Source organism: Podarcis filfolensis, assembly GCF_964270895.1.
Source record: "Podarcis filfolensis genome assembly, chromosome: Z".
Taxonomy (NCBI): Eukaryota; Metazoa; Chordata; class Lepidosauria; order Squamata; family Lacertidae; genus Podarcis; species Podarcis filfolensis.
The window spans coordinates 15,391,838-15,409,011 of NC_139617.1; the positions used below are offsets into that span (position 1 = coordinate 15,391,838).

Sequence of the window (17,174 nt, forward strand, 5' to 3'; positions counted from 1 at the left end):
TACCTAAGTTCCAGGACATTTCAGAAATTCTCCTGGAAGTCTGGACGTCTGGCAGCCCTACTATTACAGCAGATGAATCTTAAGGGCTGCCCAGAGCACAGGCTTCTCCTGTTGTGTCGGATAAGTTTCAGTTGGTAAGGCTCAGGGAGACCATTGTGCTCTGGACCCTTGCCCCTCATGGCTGATAAAAGCTAGCAGGTAAGGGACATTTTATGCAAACTGATGTACTCATTTGTCCTTTTCTTTTTTTGATGCATTAAGTGGCTTCTTAGCAAAACTGCAGACCCTCACTCAGAAGAGTAAACGAGCAGCCTCCCCCGCCAAAAAACAGGGGGAGTTGTAATCCTGAAGGATTACAATTACAGGGCCAAATTTACTTTATTGCTCAAAGACTCACAAAAAACTTTCACGATCTAATGTGTGTGTGTGTGGGGGGGGAAGCAGGAATGAAATCTGAAATGACCTAACTACCCCACTGAAAGTGGTAGCATTTCTTGCTATTCATAGAATTGTCAATCTGCATAGCAAATTTCTCCACTCTTGGCTGTAAATCAGAGTGCAACATATTTTTTTTGCCTAAAATAAATGCAAAATAAGAATTATTTTTTTTTAAGCCTGAAACAAGTTTGCTCAGGAGAGCTGACCTTCAGGTGAACTTTTCTTCTAGATCACCTTCTCTTTGGAAGACGGCTCTTCCCAGTCCTGTGGTGCCAATGCGCTAGTGTCCTTAGCATCGCAGTGTGAGCCTTGTTGCTGCAGATATACACCCCCATGTGCTTACACAGACCATATGTGATCTCTCCCCTTTTGTTTTTAAAAGGTGATTGAGAACAGGCAGCACAGAAGGCAGCACCAAAAGTTCTCAAAACATTTTGGTTGTGCATATGTGTTCATAAGTGGTAACTTTCAGGCTGTACTCCTGCTCCCATTATTGCGGCTTAGAAAATGTCATAGAAGAACAGCAAAATCCAGATCCACAGGGAAGATATCTAGCTTGATTTCTATCACAGAGTCTGTAGCACAGACAATTTGGCCACTACGATGTCAGAGCAGAGCAGAAGCAAGCAAACATGGAAAATGAAGATGTACTTAAGTCCACATCCGACAATCTCTCTGAAGTCAAAGAATGGGAAAATACTTCCATGTTCATATAAATATTTCAAATTCCTAAGTGGAAGCAGACCATTTTTAAACCCTGTAGAAAAGACCCAAAGAGTAGCTTACATGTCTACTCAGAAGTAAGCCCAGAACAAATCAGATTAAAGATGGGGGACTTGGATCTAAATCAATGCATCCATATTTCCCAAGCTGGCACAGACGGTGAGTGTTGAGCATTTATTATATCATTTACTTGCCAACTCTGTTTCAAAAGGTACACCACCACTTTTTTCTTTACTTGATTACTAGTATGCATTAAATGCAATTACCTCCCAGTTGCTCTTATTTTGCCTCCTGCTACACCATCTGTCTTATATGGAAACATGACAAAGGCCAAATTTTGCACACCAGATTTTGAAATCTTGTATCTTTAAATTCTGAACATTTGAAAAAAATGCTATGGCAATAAACTATGTGATATAAATATATTCCCTATACTTTTTAAGGGAAGTATAGATTTATGTTTACTGAGGTATACCACTAAATCCCACCGAAGTGGTTTTCCTTATGCGACGAGTATACTGAATTTACTATTGAGAAATGTTGGAGGGTATGCTATTGTTGCACAAAAAACTCCTGTTTGTGAAACTAAGAGCACCTTTCCTGGTTAGGCTCTACTTTGGACCTACCAAGCAACCCTATCAATTACTGCACTTTATTTTTTACATTTATCCTTTATTTTTATTGGGTTTTATAAACAAGAATAATGCCATACAAATAAGTATACCAAGTTTTCTCATGTCATATGTATACCACAAAAATAGCATAATAAATGTGGAAAAATATCTACAACATATGTTTCATTATTAGTGGTCAATGTATGAGTTCTTGGTTTATGAATTGTTTTAAACAATTAGGAAGAAGAAGAAAATTACAGTATTGTATTTTAATACTTTGCTGGAAGCTGCCAGATGGGTGGGGTATAAATAATAAATTTTATTATTATTATTATTATTATTATTATTATTATTATTGAAAAAGGGGGTAAGAGGGGGAGGGGTGTGGGGTGTGGTTATGCTTCTATTATTCTACTTAGTGTGTGTGAGGGGTTGTGGTATCAAATAGTATGGGAAACAGCCTTATTAGAAAAACTAACCAATAAACTGAAACTGACATGGGGACAAATAGAAGAAGACGCCTTCACCCTGGTTAGGTTCCTTTTATCACATACACAGCCCAACAAGACAACAACAAGAATCCCCCAATAGCATACGAATCAATCTAGCTAACCTGATTTAAAAATACACACCCATCCCCCCTCACACACAAAAACAGTTCTGACTACAGCCAACCAAAGACACCCAACCTCTCTCACTGCCAAGGAAATACAACAAGTGAATAGTAAGAGAACCCATATTTTATATCCTGCCATTTCACCAAGAATCTCTGTGTATGTGGTTCTCCTTCTTTCTCCCTACCTGTCACTTCCGGGTTTTATTCTCACAACAACCCTGTGAAATAGATTAGGCTGAGATAACCCAAGTTTACCAAGCGAGCTTCATGCGTAAATAGGGATTTGAATCCACGGCTCCCCAGCCCTACTCTGACACTTGAATCACCACACCATGCTGGCTCTCCCCGTGTGGTACATTCCTAAGCACACTTACAAATTGATCTCAATGTGATTTACTTCTGAGAAACTGTGTTCAGAAGTACACTATTAGTCAGTTTGTTGCAGCATTTGGAAGGTTCCATAAACCAAATTGGGTGGAAAACCTGGTACCCAGCCTTGGGCAGCTACAGTGGCGTAGCGTGGGGGGTGCAGGGGGGGCCGGCCGCACCGGGCGCAACATCTGGGGTTAGGGCAAATGCATGGGTTAGGGGGCGCAAATCCACGGTTTAGGGGGCGCAAATTACTTGCCTTGCCCCGGGTGCTGACAACCCACGCTACGCCACTGGGCAGCTACAAAGGACCCAACATTTTACAGCATCTCTTCCTTCTGCCAGTGATAGAATCTAACGCATTTGTCCAATTTCTCTAGTGTCTTTACAGGCTCCCCCACCCACGTCCACCAGAGTGCATTCTAATTGACTACTCAGAAGTAAGTCTCATTGAGTTCAATAGGACTTATTCTCAGGGAAGTGGGTATAGGACTGTAGCCTTGTTTACTGGTTAGCAAGCCCAATAAAGCTTATGTACACCAGGGAACACCCAAAGTTCTATCCTCCAGAGACAACAATCGGAACAGCAATTATGCTTGCAAATTGTGGTTAAATCACTGGAAGCAATTAGCACTTAGTGATTTCCTCATTGTGTGCAATGAACACTGCTTCTAACCTTGGAGTTAGCCTTTTTGTTTCCATATCAACAGAAATTATACTGCCCTTGCATTGATGTTCTGCTTCATCAAACAGGAAATTAGCATCTTTAGAAATCTACATGCATTTACCCATAAGGCTTCTAAAAGGCTCTCCACAGAGAGCAATTTCTGCTGGTCCCTTGAAACTTTCTCTTAGGTATTCAGATGTGAACTAAGGATTGAAGCAACAATCATTTCAAGCTCAGTCTTATGACCAATCAGTCTTAGTATGCCTTGGAAAACTGGTAGGGTGGCTATCTGTCCTGCTCTAGAGATTAACAGTCTGTTGGAGTAACTAGACATGAGAAGAGGTTAATTTCCTTCATGAGCATAAATCACCTCAAAGGTGAGCTTATAGCAGGTGCAAGGCTCAGTGCCTTGACTATATTTGTGATTAATGAATGTCAGCACAGTAATCCGTTAGTTTGTGAGTCGTCGTAAGTCTGTTGGTGTTAACCTTGTCCAGTGTTACATCTTGAATTACTGGACTTATTTAGAGCCAGAGAAATACTTTGTACTTGTTTGTATCTGTATATATCTGTATCTGCAAAAGCCTACAAGCTGTATATATCTACACCCAGAACTGTTTTACTGAGCCTTATCTTCTGCAACAGTAAACTAGCTGAACTACTGAAGTTCTGCTTCTGTATGGTGACTGGTACTGGGAGCAATTTCCACTGCATGGGTATCTCACCTGAGATTCCCAACAAGTTCTATATTTGAAGGGCTATCGGAGGCCACTCTTTGAAGGGCTGTTTGATTCTAGCTTGCTTTTAATATAAAGAACCATAAGAAGGAGTCTTGAACCTGGACAGCAGATAGAGCAGGCACACAGGTCAACTAGCCACAGTCTTCACCCACTAGGGTAATAATGTTGTATTTTTATTAAAATTATAGTAACTATTTCTAAATTATTTCTAAATACATACACATTAGAATATGCACCTGTCTGTACCCACTTTTGTTCCCAGCTGCATTTGTTTTCTGCCTCACCCTGCCTTCATATGCAAATAGCCATCCCAAAAACTGTGAGTCCATGTAACTGGGGTCCAGTTCCATACTGTCCAGTATGAAGCTTCAAGTGAACATAAGAAGAGCCAGGCTGGATCAGAACAAAGGCTCATCTTGTCCAACATCCTGCTCTCACAGTTACCAGACAGACTATAGGTGACCTGGAAGCAGGACCAGTGTGAAACAGTACTGTCTCCACTTGTTATTCCTAGCAACTAGCATACTTCCTCCAACCATGAATGCAGAACATAGTGATTGTGATGCTAAATATGACTACTTTATGAGCTGCCAATAGTCTGAAATGAGGAAAAGTTTATGTCAAGAACTCTCTGAGTCTTCTGGAATCTGTGGAATGAGATGAAAGAGCAGGTAGTAATTTTGAATGGCAAGAGCTATAGAGATGGAAAATCTAACACTATCAGCTTATTTTAGCCATTTTATCTGCTGGCAACTGAGCACATTAAGCCACGATATCCGAAATGCACTAGAAACAGATCCATGTCACACAGGATGAATTTCCTATATAAGTTGTCACATGAAGAACAAATATGAGTGTTCTCACTCTGTGGGAGATGAGAGAGGAAGGCCTTTCCACCAGTCAGCCTTAAACCAACTACCATTTGCTGCTGTCCCTCCCACAACTGTCTCCATAAGCCATCTTTTACACCTGAGTCAGGACCAGCCCAATACATTTTGGCACCTGAGGTCTAATTCCTGGATCCAGCACAGATTCAATTGCTGGAATAGCCAGGCCAGGCTGATAATGGTCCTCTTCTTAAGGGCTGTTAAGGGAACAATTTGCAGAGGGCAAATGGGTGGACCTCCCTACCTCAAAGGTCTGTTAGCTAGAAAGACAAAAAGCCAGAGTTGAGAATTGAGTGATGTGAACTAGAAGCTGGATGCAAAAGCAGCAGACTGGAAAGGCAGAGACAGAGCCATGCCTGATTAACACCATGCCCTTGGGGTGTTAAGGATGTGAACTCCTCCGTCATAGGATAAGGTTGTATATATTTGCGCACTTTCGTGAAGAAACCAGAAGCTTTCCTCCTGGGCATGGTAGGTCAATTGGTGTCAAGGAAAGATAGGACGTTTTTTATGTATGCTACAACAGCAGCAAGAGTACTCCTAGCAAAGTACTGGAAGACACAAGAACTACCCACACTGGAAGAATGGCAGACCAAGGTGATCGACTATATGGGACTGGCGGAGATGACTGGCAGAATCCGTGACCAAGGGAAAGAGACGGTGGAAGAAGATTGGAAGAAATTTAAAGTTTGTCTTAAGAATTGTTGTAAAATTAATGAATGTTAAAATGTCTTGGGTAATGCAAAATAGAAATGCAGTGACAAACAATTGGATATGAGAAAAAAGATTTAAAGAAAGTGCTATAAGTAATTGAAATTAGGGGTTGCTGAAAAGATTTAAAACAGGGATGCAGAAAGGGGAGGTATGGGGAAGTCGCTGAAAGAAGGTTTAAGGAAAAAAAGGTCAAGAAATTATACGTGTTTATATGTTTGTTTGTTTATGTATTGTGTTGTATTGTCTTTTTAATATGTGTTGAAAAACCAATAAAAAATTTATTAAAAAAAAAAAGGTTGTATATATTTGCAAATAAAGAGTCTCTGCTGTGCCTCATTCCAAAAGGCAATGTGAACTCTACGTAAGCACCTGGAGATTGAGGTGGTGTGCAACACTATCATAGGGCAGTAACAAGAAAATAGACATGTTCTGCTGTTGTTCCTATACCGTGAAAACTTATCCTCCACACACACCCAGGTTTTCGCTGGCACCTTTTTCATGTTTTATTTGCTTTTACATGTTTTATTGGTTTTTTAGGTTGTGTTTACCTTTAATGGCATGCTGTTTGTTTTTTAGACTGTACACTGCTTAGAGATTTTAGAAATAGTAAATGGTTTACAGAAGCTTTTAAATAAAATAGATAAAAGCAGACAAAATGCTCCATAAGAAAAGTTGGTGATTATCCTGCTCTGTTAGGGTTTAAGAGCTTACATGAGAAGCGGCAGGAATGGTCAGAATCTCTTCTGGCCTTGCATGCTGTAGTCCCTGCTGGCTGAGCTACAGAAAGTTGTTGCAGCCAAGGATTAAAGTCACTGGAAGGCTTAAGAGGACAGGCAAGACCTACCCTTTAGGTGGCTCCACTTCCTGGGAGAGCTGCCAGCAATCCTTAAAGGGCCCAAAGATGACTCCACAGTTGCATGATTGGGAAGCAAGAGAAGCTACATTCTAGAAGCCCAAGGATGGTGACAGGAACAGTATAGAAGGGGTTTTTGAGGACTTATTCCCTGCTGAATGGGGGATCTGTGAGTTGTCTAAATGCAACTACTCCTCAAGGTGACACGGATCCAGTTGCAAGCAACATGATATATGAGAACCTGTCTTCAGCAAGGTACAGCTTTCAATTATAAGTTCAAATCTGAGACACTTAAGTCCAATTGTCAGTTGTGAAAAGCCATGGATGTGAAAAACTCATGCAGACTTGTTTGTTGCCCCTGGCAAAAGCTGAAAGGAACTCTGTTAATCAACAGAATTAGTTGCCATCTCTGCAATAGACTGCTGAACACTAAAAACTTCACTTTATGCAGTGCATAGTTAATAAAAATGAGCGTTAAGTACTACAGTTTTATGATTGTTGTAACAAGACTGGTATTCTGCCAGCGCTATTATCTACTGTCAAAGTTAGCAAATGGTGTTTACAGCTATCATACCCACGAACAGCAGTGGTAATAACTATTGTGAGGCATAGGAGAAATCTTTGTGTATCTGATAAATGACTGCACAAACTCTCTGATTAAAGTAGCTGAAGGTCAATCTGGACATAGCAATGACAACCACATTTTTTTCATTTGTGTTTGCCCCACAAACATGCTCTTTCTATAATTTCTTTCATTGAAAGGGGCATATGGGTGAGGGGAGTTGAGTCTTCTTCCTCACCACCACTTTCCATCTGGTTGCCTGAGCACCTTCCCTCCCTCTGACAAGCTCCAAAATAGAAAAATGAGTTAGATAAAAAGTGCTTGGCTGATGGAATACATCAGATGGGGGGAATATGTCGTCCTCCAGCTGCTGTTGGCCTTCAGCTCCATTTAGTCCCAGTCAGCATCACCAATGGCCAGATATGATGGGAGCTGTAGTATACCATAACATGAGGGCCATAGTTTTCCCATCCTTAGATACACTACATGGGCAGCAGGCCCTTGAAAGAACATCTGCTTTGCATGCAGATTGCCCCAGGTTCAAGCCCAGTATCTCCAGTAGGGCTGGGAGAGACTTCTGGCCTGAACCCCCAGAGAGCTTCTGCTCTGAACTGCTGACCCAAAGGAGGGATCATGGGAGTGGTTGGTCCAAGGATACCAAAGGAGGATGTCCAAAACACCAGATTGATGAGTTCTAGCACTTTATTAAAGGAAAGGTGTAGACTTAGAGCAAATCAGCCTGCCAGGTCTCCCAGCCTTTACAGACATGGGATGGACACAACAGCAAGGAGATGCACCCAAGCAAACATCCATACACTCTTTATACACAAAGCAGCATATGTCACTTCGGTCAGGATGTCCCATCACTTCACCTGACCAGATGAGGGCACAGGTGGAATAGCTCCAAAACAGATCATGTGGCTTTCCAAAGCTACAGAAGTGATTTTTGCCCATCGGGACTAGTTTATTTGAATCTTATCAGCTGGTACATACCTAACTGCAAACATCAGTTGGTCCTAGGAGGCTTATCTGGTGTGATAATAACAACAGCAACATGTATGTCTACCTTCCATTTTCATTTCCTGCTATGTACCCAGTGTGAAGTTCATCCAAAATGCTGGGGGAAATTAAAATGGCAGCCAGATCCATTTGTCCATTGCTGCTTGGAGTAGCTGGGGGGGGGGGAATAAAGTGAAGCTAGGCTCAAGGCAGATGTCAAGGATGAGCCGTGCCATGGTACTGCAGTTCTGACAGCTGCTTCAAGATGCTTGGTGCTGATTTTGATCAACAAAGTGGTTGAGTTATGTGTAGTTTATAGGGCTGTTTATTTATTTTATTTTTCATTATTTATTATTAAAATTGTATAGTGCTCCATACCCACAGGTCTCATAAAATCACAATATTGAAATGCTTAATGTTTGAATGAAGATGCATCCATGCTTCCCTTCCATGCCAGACAGTCCTTTAGGAAGACCATACTTCCTGTGATCATACTAAAGTATTTCAGAATACAGAAGACATCATACTCTCCTTTCCAACTACCCACATAATTTCATCCTGTTATTCTAATAGTCAATACCAAACAAGCGCTGGTCATACACAAGACTCACATTCCAGGTATATGCAGCTGTTGTTCTAGAAGCTAACCTCAGGTAATAGTTCAAATGTAGTCTAATAGCTATGAAGGACAGTAAAAAAGCATCTCGTTTAACTATTCTCTAAGCCAGGGGATAGAATAAAAGACTTATCTAGCACCAGCAGGGAAGTTGAAGACATCCAGATGTTGCTTTGAGACAATTTCAACACTCAGCTCTGTAAGATCAGCAATTAATTCTATGGCTTCCATAAGAAGTACAGATCTGCTGCATAAGAACTTTGGTCTAACATATGTGGTATACATGATTTATTATTTTTTATAGGGCCAAGAAACAAAATTGTGTATTAAAAAGATATTGTAAAAGTGAAAGATAACTTTTGTAGTGGAGAGATTGAAGTTGCTGAGGCTGGGGTCACTAACATGGGATCATCATTAAAAGTTATAATCTGAAACTGTTTAGAACGTCTGTGGAAAAAGTCTGTCTAGTATTTCCCCTCCCCCCTCCCCAATTACAATCATATGCCATATTTTTTCACCCTTTTTGCTAGCAGGTACTGGAGGTTTGCCTGCTTATTATAATTAATTAATAAATATATTAGTATCACACACCTCTCTTTTATCAGAAGCTCCACAGCTTAATTGGAGACTGGCACAAAGCTCACCAAGGCATTGGTGTGGAATCTATTTTCAGTTCCTAGCTAAGCCTTGTAAGGTGTACAAAAACAATGCAGAAAAAATGCATTTTTTTCTCCTGAGTCAGTAACCACTACCAGGCACAACTTATCTAGAATTAGGGGAAACGTTGAAAGCAGTGTGTGAAACTTCCAGCAGGGATTACTGAGTATCTATGTAATAAGTTGTGTTTATTTTATATTACAGACATCTCCTTTGCTATTCTATTTTTAAAATTTCATTTATATCTCCCACCTTTCTTCCATCAACCCATGTGGTTCTCAAGGAGTCATCTAGTCACTGATGAGACCTTAATCAAGATAGTAGTCTCTCACATGTGCGCTCATATCATACGGTTGGATATCAATATGGATTAGGATTGTTTGAAGATAATGTACGTGACCAAGATGTCTTTACATTCTGATGGTTCAACACGGTGTAGGGAACAGAATGCTGTATTGGTACTGTACACGGGGGCCCAGATTTAAATTCCAACACAATAATTTCATGTGTTATTCCTTAGCACCCCTTTCTCCCTTCTCTTTTTTATGAAAGTAATATATGCAGTTCAGGTATTCTGTGTGTGTGTGGGGGGGAATACAGTAGGTTAGGCTGGCTGTGTTTCTGTTACAGTACAAGGAACAAAGATTGACCGATTTATTATGGCAGAAGTTTTCCATCACATGCATCATGAAGTTTCATCTCGTCTCTCTATCTCACACACTCACGTGGAGGGCTAACAAAAGTAAAGAAAATGTGGCAAATCAAAGAAAGTTTAAGCAAATGAACCGCAGTGATAATTCACCACAGCAGTAACTGGTGATAAAAGCAATCATTCTAGGGCTGCTAGGTTAATGAGCACCAGTCGCATGGCAGGAAAGCATTGTCTCTATCATGCCAAGACAGATCGGCTCAAACTCCTCGATAAGTTCCAATTCAGCACTTTCAATCTGTGAAATATCTTTTGTAGCTGGAATACTGCAATATCCAGGTCGAGAGTGGGGTGTCCTGGCAGAGGGACCCTGTTGAATTCCCGCCTGTGCTGTGAGGCACCAGGATCCCTGTGCCAGGGAAGGTCTGAAGAGAGGTCTGAGCCTTGACAGACGCTGCCCCCTCCCCCTACTTCTTAATCCACTACTTTCTTGTGACTCGTCTCCCTTTCACAAAACCCTTCTCTCTCCCCTCCCGCCTGCCTTGCCTGCCTTCCATCCGGGCACTCACTTCCGCCAGGCTTTTCCTTTCGGCGCTCACCCAAGTCTTCTTCGAACCGCTTCCGGGCCCCATCCCTCGTTCACCCTCAGCCACGAGTGAGGGCATCGGCGCGCCTTAGCGGCTTCAGCGTGCCAAGAGGCTTGCGCGTGCGCACACAGGAGGACCCCTGTGCGCGAGAGACACGGGAGGGGGGGGGGAGTGTTGAGTTTACGTCCCGCCGTCTCCTTCCTTCGCTTCCCCGGCCCGTCTGCCGTCAGGGCGCGCGCAAGGGAGGGGGAGCGGGAGGAGGAGGGGTGGGTGGGTAAACGAGCGCGTGCGCAGAAAGCCGCCAGTCGCGCGCCGAGTGCCCTGACAGGAGCGGAGCGAGCGTGAGGAGAGCAAGGCGGCGACCAAAAAAAAAAGGGGGTGGGGGTGGGAAAGAGACTTCGCAAGGCGGGGCGGCGGGCGTCTCCCTTCATCCCGCCATGAGTGCCTGAGGGAAGTGAGGGAGAGAGAGAGAGAGGCAAGGGAAGAGAGGCGGCATGGAGAACCAGGGAGCCGGCGGTGAGGAACCGCCGGGTAAGATGAACCCGAGGCGGGGCGGTGTCGGAGGCGGCGGCTGGCGCGCCCCTGAGGATGAGAGTAAGAACAAGCCCAAGCTGGTGAGTGAGGAGGTGGGGGGGGGGGCGCAGGGCTGACCGGGGCTTAAAGCTTTGCGGGGGGTGGAGGGTGTTATGCGGTCGAGGGGGCAGCTCGCAGCACACCCGGCCTGGCCTGGCCCGGTCTTTTTAAAAACGGAGGGCGGGTGGGATGGGGGTTAGGGGTTAAGGTGTTGGGGGGCGTTTCAGGCGAGAGTTTTTAAAAACCCTAGAAGCTCGCGGGGGGCACCGTTGCTTCTGTTTCGTCAGCCGCCTCGCGCGAGGGCCTCTAGGCGACGTGCAGTAAAACAATAACAAACAAACAAACAAACCCCAATTTCAGTAATGATAAACGACCAAAGGGTTCCGACTAGGGGGGGGGGGGAAATCCTGCGAAGCTGGACTAAAAGACGCCGTGAAACAGCACAGAGCCCACACTTCTCTGGTTGCTGCTGCTAAAGGGGCAGTTACTGGGGTGGGCTGGGAAGATTGCAATCTGCTGTGCATGTGTGTGGAAGTGGAGGGGAGAATGCATTGACTAGGCTTGCTTAGGGGTGGAGCATATTTCACAGGCCCTTGTCCTGTGACATCCTGCACAGAGGCTTGGGTTGCCAGCTGTCTCTAGAGGCTCTGCTCTTGTGCCCTACAGGGGCTTTGAGGCGAGGCAGCAATGGGCTGGTTAAGGCTCTTGTGGCATGGAGGTGGACTGGGTTTTCCTTTTGACTTTTATGGATCAAGTGACTGTTAAACGCACAGCTGCTGGGGTTGTTTGAAATGTTGGTAATCCTTGAGGTGGCCAGAAGAGTGCCTTTAATAGGCTTCCTTAATAGCTATGTGTGTTTGGGGTGAGGTGGGAAATTAAGGGTCAGCTGCTTTACTTTTCTCATCTCTTGTGCTTTTCACTGAGGCTTGACTTTACTATTTTGTTTGTTTTTGTTCATTGTTACCTGGTTCTTCCTCCTACACATTTTCATAACAGGTCACATAGAATCATGGAATTGTAGAGTTCGAAGGTATCCCGAAGGTCATCTAGTCCAACACTCTGCAATGCAGGAATCCTACCCACAGCTGTCTCTGGGTGGCCTCAAACCACCAACCTTCTGGTTAACAACAGGCAGATGCACTATGGTTGAAGGATAGTTGTGAGTGGCATGGCTTAGTAGGACTTGAACTTTGATCTCCCTGGTGCCAAATCAACATGCCTAACTCCTATACAAGGCTTCCTCAAATTCGGCCCTCCAGATGTTTTTGGCCTACAACTCCCATGATCCCTAGCTAGTAGGACTAGTGGTCAGGGATGATGGGAATCGTTTCAAAACATCTGAAGGGCCGAGTTTGAGAAAGCCTGTCCTATACCATCCTGACTCTAAATTCTTTCACCTGTGGCTTTTCACAGAAGATTGGTTATCAACTGCAGTGACTGGCCATGTTATTAGGACTTTCCACAGAAGTTTGAGATGCAGAAAGCAGCAGGTGATGCTTTTCATGGTACAGAGATGGATACTCTAATTTGCTCCTTGTTGCAGGCCAGACTACTGTTAGGAGCAGCTTTAAGTACTGTTTGAAAAGTTGGCAGCCCTTTGAAGGCAGAAAGAGGGAGAGTGCCTGAGCTTGTTATTTTTTTTTTAAGAGAACCTAGGTAGGCTCTTAAATGTTGGCAACTTTTACTGGCCTAGTTCCTTTGACTTGAACAGCACCACAATAAAACACACACAAAGTGTTAGTGTTGTGTTAGTAAGTGCTACTCAAGTGAGTGCTGGACTCAAATGCCCACTCAGCCATAATAATAATAATTTATTATTTATACCCCGCCCATCTGGCTGGGCCTCCCCAGCCGCTCTAGGCAGCTTCCAAAAAAATATTAAAATACTGTAATACACCAAACATTAAAAGCTTCCCTAAACAGGGCTGCCTTCAGATGTCTTCTAAAAGTCTGGTAGTTGTTGTTCTCTTTGACTTCTGGTGGGAGGGCATTCCACAGGGAGGGCGCCACTACCGAGAAGGCCCTCTGCCTGGTTCCCTGTAACTTGGCCTCTTGCAGTGAGGGAACCGCCAGAAGGCCCTCAGTGCTGGACCTCACTGTCCGGGTAGAACGATGGGGGTGGAGACGCTCCTGGGTGAAGCTCACTGGGTGTAATTGGGCTAGTCACTAGCTTAAGTCTAACCTACCTCACAGGGTTCTTGTGGGCATTAAATGTGGAGGGGTGGAACTATGCACACAACCTTGAGTTCCTTGGAGAAAAGGTGGAATATAAAGTCAGCAAATAAACAGATGAAATACAGTGGTACCTTGGGTTACAGACGCTTCAGGATACAGACGCTTCAGGATACAGACGCTTAAGAACGTTCCTTCAGGATGAGAACAGAAATCGTGTGCCGGCGCCGGGAGGCCCCATTAGCTAAAGGTTAAGAACAGTTTCAGGTTAAGAACAGACCTCCAGATCGAATTAGGTTCTTAACCCGAGGTACCACTGTAAATTAAACAGGCAGAAAAACAAACAAGTGGTGGTGTGGCATTATTTGAAACTGACAAATACTTTTGTAGCATGAACTACAGTGGTACCTCGGGTTAAGTACTTAATTCGTTCCGGAGGTCTGTTCTTAACCTGAAACTGTTCTTAACCTGAAGCGCCACTTTAGGTAATGGGGGCTCCTGCTGCTGCCACGCCGCCGGAACACGATTTCTGTTCTCATCCTGAAGCAAAGTTCTTAACCTGAAGCACTATTTCTGGGTTAGCGGGGTCTGTAACCTGAAGCATATGTAACCCAAGGTACCACTGTACAGGATTAAATTACTCCATTGCTCTTCGTATCAGTAGTAGAAAATCCTCACTTGCTGCATTTCTGCATTCTAGACTACTGTTAAAAACACATGAAGAAAGCCAGTAAAAAGTTGCTTCCCCTGGGCCTTCAGATAATTAAATAAATGGAGGAGGAGGAGGATAGGTGTGGGCCAGGCAGCAGGATAGGGTTGGTAGTAGATACTCAACAGATAAACCTTTCACTACCCCCAATATGCAGTGATTGGAAATAACTTCATTTCATATTGGACATCTGTTGCTTCCCTGAGTAGTATGTAGCTGTTGATGGCACTGGAGCCCTACTGTGAAAAAGAAGACAGCAACCATATCCAAAGAGTTGTCCATTTCTTTTGGTCTTAGCAATGTTCTAAATCTTGAAGAACCATCTGACAAGACTTTAATAGTTTCATATTTTCTCTTATTTGCATCTCCAGACTTGGAAGAGCCACACCTGTTAGGTTTCTGCTGGTTCACAACTACCACATATACTTTGCCAGGGAGTGGGGTGGCACCCTTGTTCTCAGGTAGTGTGGTGTTGGCTTGGTGTCAAGTTCTTCTGAGGTGGACGGGGTATCCCATCTCTTTTGGAATGTTCTGGGGTTATGGTGGTTTTGGTTTTTCCATAGTGGATTATGATGGAATTATGCAGTGGAGCAATGAGCGACTTTTGAAACAAGCAAGACTTGCCCTTCACTGGCTGCTTTGGAGTCAGACTTCTGGTTCCCCTATGTATGGAGAAATGCCAAGTGGAGCCAGTCATAGGTTGCAGTTGGTAGTGTGAGGCTGGCATGGTGTCTGCGTGGTGACATTCCACTGAATGATGCCTTGTAGTATTTACTTTGGGCTATTTTACACTGAATCAAACTCTTGTTCACATAATCTTCGATAGTCCATTCTGAGAGCAATTCTTATAAAGATATTATCCATATTGCTATCCAAAATCTTATTAGTGGAAGATACCTGGGCTTGAACATAGGATATTCTTTACATGTTTCATTGTTTAAAGTGTAAATTTAGTTTAATGGTGTTTCATATGTCACATTTTTTCCCCTTCTGGTTCATCATTGACACGTTCCAAGCCATGGTTTATTATGCATATGGACACTGTTCATAATTTGCTATTTTCATGGATTTTTGCCAGGAATTCTATAGTTGGGTATCAGATGTGGCATATGAAGCAACTCTTAGAAGAGATACTAATAAATGTGGTAGGAACCCTTGACCATTTTCTCCTTCCAGCAGAAATGAATAGTAAATTAGCTTCTCTCAGCTTTGATTAAGACTCGCAGCATAATCCTATGCAGAGATACACATAATTTTGCATAGGATTGTGCTGACAAATGGAGCTGATTTAGAGATGGCAATTTTAAGTGTAGCTGGCCTGAAAAATATGCATGAGCAATACTGGACCTGGAATAGCTTCTGTGTTGACCCTTTAGCATTTAAGGATGGGGTGTGACAGAAAAATACAAAGCACTCTTACCTGGCTTTGACAATGGTATGCCATGTTTAACTATTTTTGTGTGTGTTTTGGGGCAGTGTTAGAAACTCAGATATATAAGCTAGGGTCCAAATGGCTCCTTAAGTCAAGGTTACAGAGAATACCTAGTTGCTATTTTTGGGCAAGACGGCTCTAAGGCCTTATTTTTCAAATGATCGACTGACTGTGATTGATTATCAGTTAAGCATCTGGCTAGTTCAGATGACAACCTCGAGCAAGGTAAAGAGCTTTGACAACTTTAAGAAGAAAAGTCACTTGATCCAGGGACAGTCCACATATATATTGGCCTGTTTCTACCACTTTTTCTTAATGGTGACATGGACCATTCATAATGTAAGAATATTCTTCATAACTGTGAGCAAGGCAGTAGGGTGGGGTAAGTGAAGACAAGCAACAATTAACTATAACATTGTTCACTGCTCCTGCTCAGGCTGCACAAAAAATATTGGTTTCTGAAATTTAATCTGATTGTGCAGATAAAATCTAAGTGAGCGAATTCTGGAAGATGTGGTATTAGTGTGTGAAAACAGTCAAGATCCAGTGATCCCCAGGCATGCACCTCTAGATTGTGGAGATGTCAGGCATCTTCACTTGGTCGCAAGTGGCAAATAGCCAGGTGCAAAATACACCTGGTGCCTGACTAATTTTGAACACTGGTTTGGGGACACCATGTTTTGGCACTAAACTCAGAACAAGCTCAACGGTGTCTGTATGCTGGTGCTAAGGATGTGCAAGGCTTGGGATCTAAGGGACCCAATCTTGATTTTCACTTTGTGAGTAATGTTTTGGTTTTTTGGATGTGGTATATTACCCACATATACAGCTGCCTCTTCCTGCAATTGACTACAACTAACAGTAACCACCTGTGGGTCAACAATTGTAACAGGAAATCTTCTGTAGCTGTGTTTTTAACAATATGATTCAATTTTCAAAAATGAGTGATGCTATTTGCATCAGAAAAATGTGATACAAAGCTTGTTTGCATTCAGGTCTAATCTAAGCCAGTTTTGGATATAATATTTTCCCTCCCCATATGCCACAGAACAACACTGTCTTAGGAAAATGAATGGTTTTGGGTATCATTCTCATTTAAAGTCCTGTTGAGGAAAACATGTCCTGCTGTTATGGATGTGTGTTACATCCTTTGGACTTATACTGATCCTATAGGTCTGGAAGACAGAATTTTGATCAAAGTTACCAAAGTTATGCACTGTTCTTCTGTAACTGGTGGGGAGGCATGTGCAGCGTGGTACTCCACTGGTCACATGTGGGAAATGGCCACGCTTCTAAGGTGCGTAAGCAAGTGGCAAATTGCATGGAAGTGTGCCAGACTATTTTCATTACCCACCTAAACATTCAGGCGCCTCTCACTTCTTTCATACTCAAATTTGTAAGAAGATTCTGCACACCTAAGCTCAGTGAAACTGACTTAATCACATCTACAGTTGTGACTGTTCTGTATTGCTTATGTAGCTCTTCTTATAAAACCTACTTGGGAAGGATGATTGTAGCCTTGCACGCTGTGCTACCCTTCATATTTTAGTTGCTATATGCTGCTTTTCTGTATGTTATGTAACAAAAAAGTATAGAT

At 43.1% G+C, this 17,174-nt stretch overlaps 1 protein-coding gene and 1 long non-coding RNA gene across 13 annotated transcripts in view; one reads left to right on the forward strand and one right to left on the reverse strand.

Moving 5' to 3' along the window:
- The window catches only part of LOC310754362, a 43,751-nt gene extending 32,831 nt beyond the window's left edge, over window positions 1-10,920 (reverse strand). For all 4 annotated transcript variants that reach the window (XR_014543751.1, XR_014543752.1, XR_014543753.1 and 1 more), the window contains exon 1: window positions 10,674-10,920. This is a non-coding gene — a long non-coding RNA (uncharacterized lncRNA). The remainder of the gene's footprint in view (window positions 1-10,673) is intronic.
- Window positions 10,921-10,980: 60 nt separating this feature from the next.
- Window positions 10,981-17,174, forward strand: part of DIAPH2 (diaphanous related formin 2) — a 334,636-nt gene continuing 328,442 nt past the window's right edge. For 4 of the 9 annotated variants that reach the window (XM_083595832.1, XM_083595833.1, XM_083595826.1 and 1 more), the window contains exon 1: window positions 10,981-11,305. In XM_083595832.1, the coding sequence (XP_083451958.1) occupies window positions 11,186-11,305 (120 nt within the window). In that variant the 5' untranslated portion in view covers window positions 10,981-11,185. The remainder of the gene's footprint in view (window positions 11,306-17,174) is intronic. The other 5 variants (XM_083595834.1, XM_083595828.1, XM_083595829.1 and 2 more) reach the window with 2 other exon arrangements.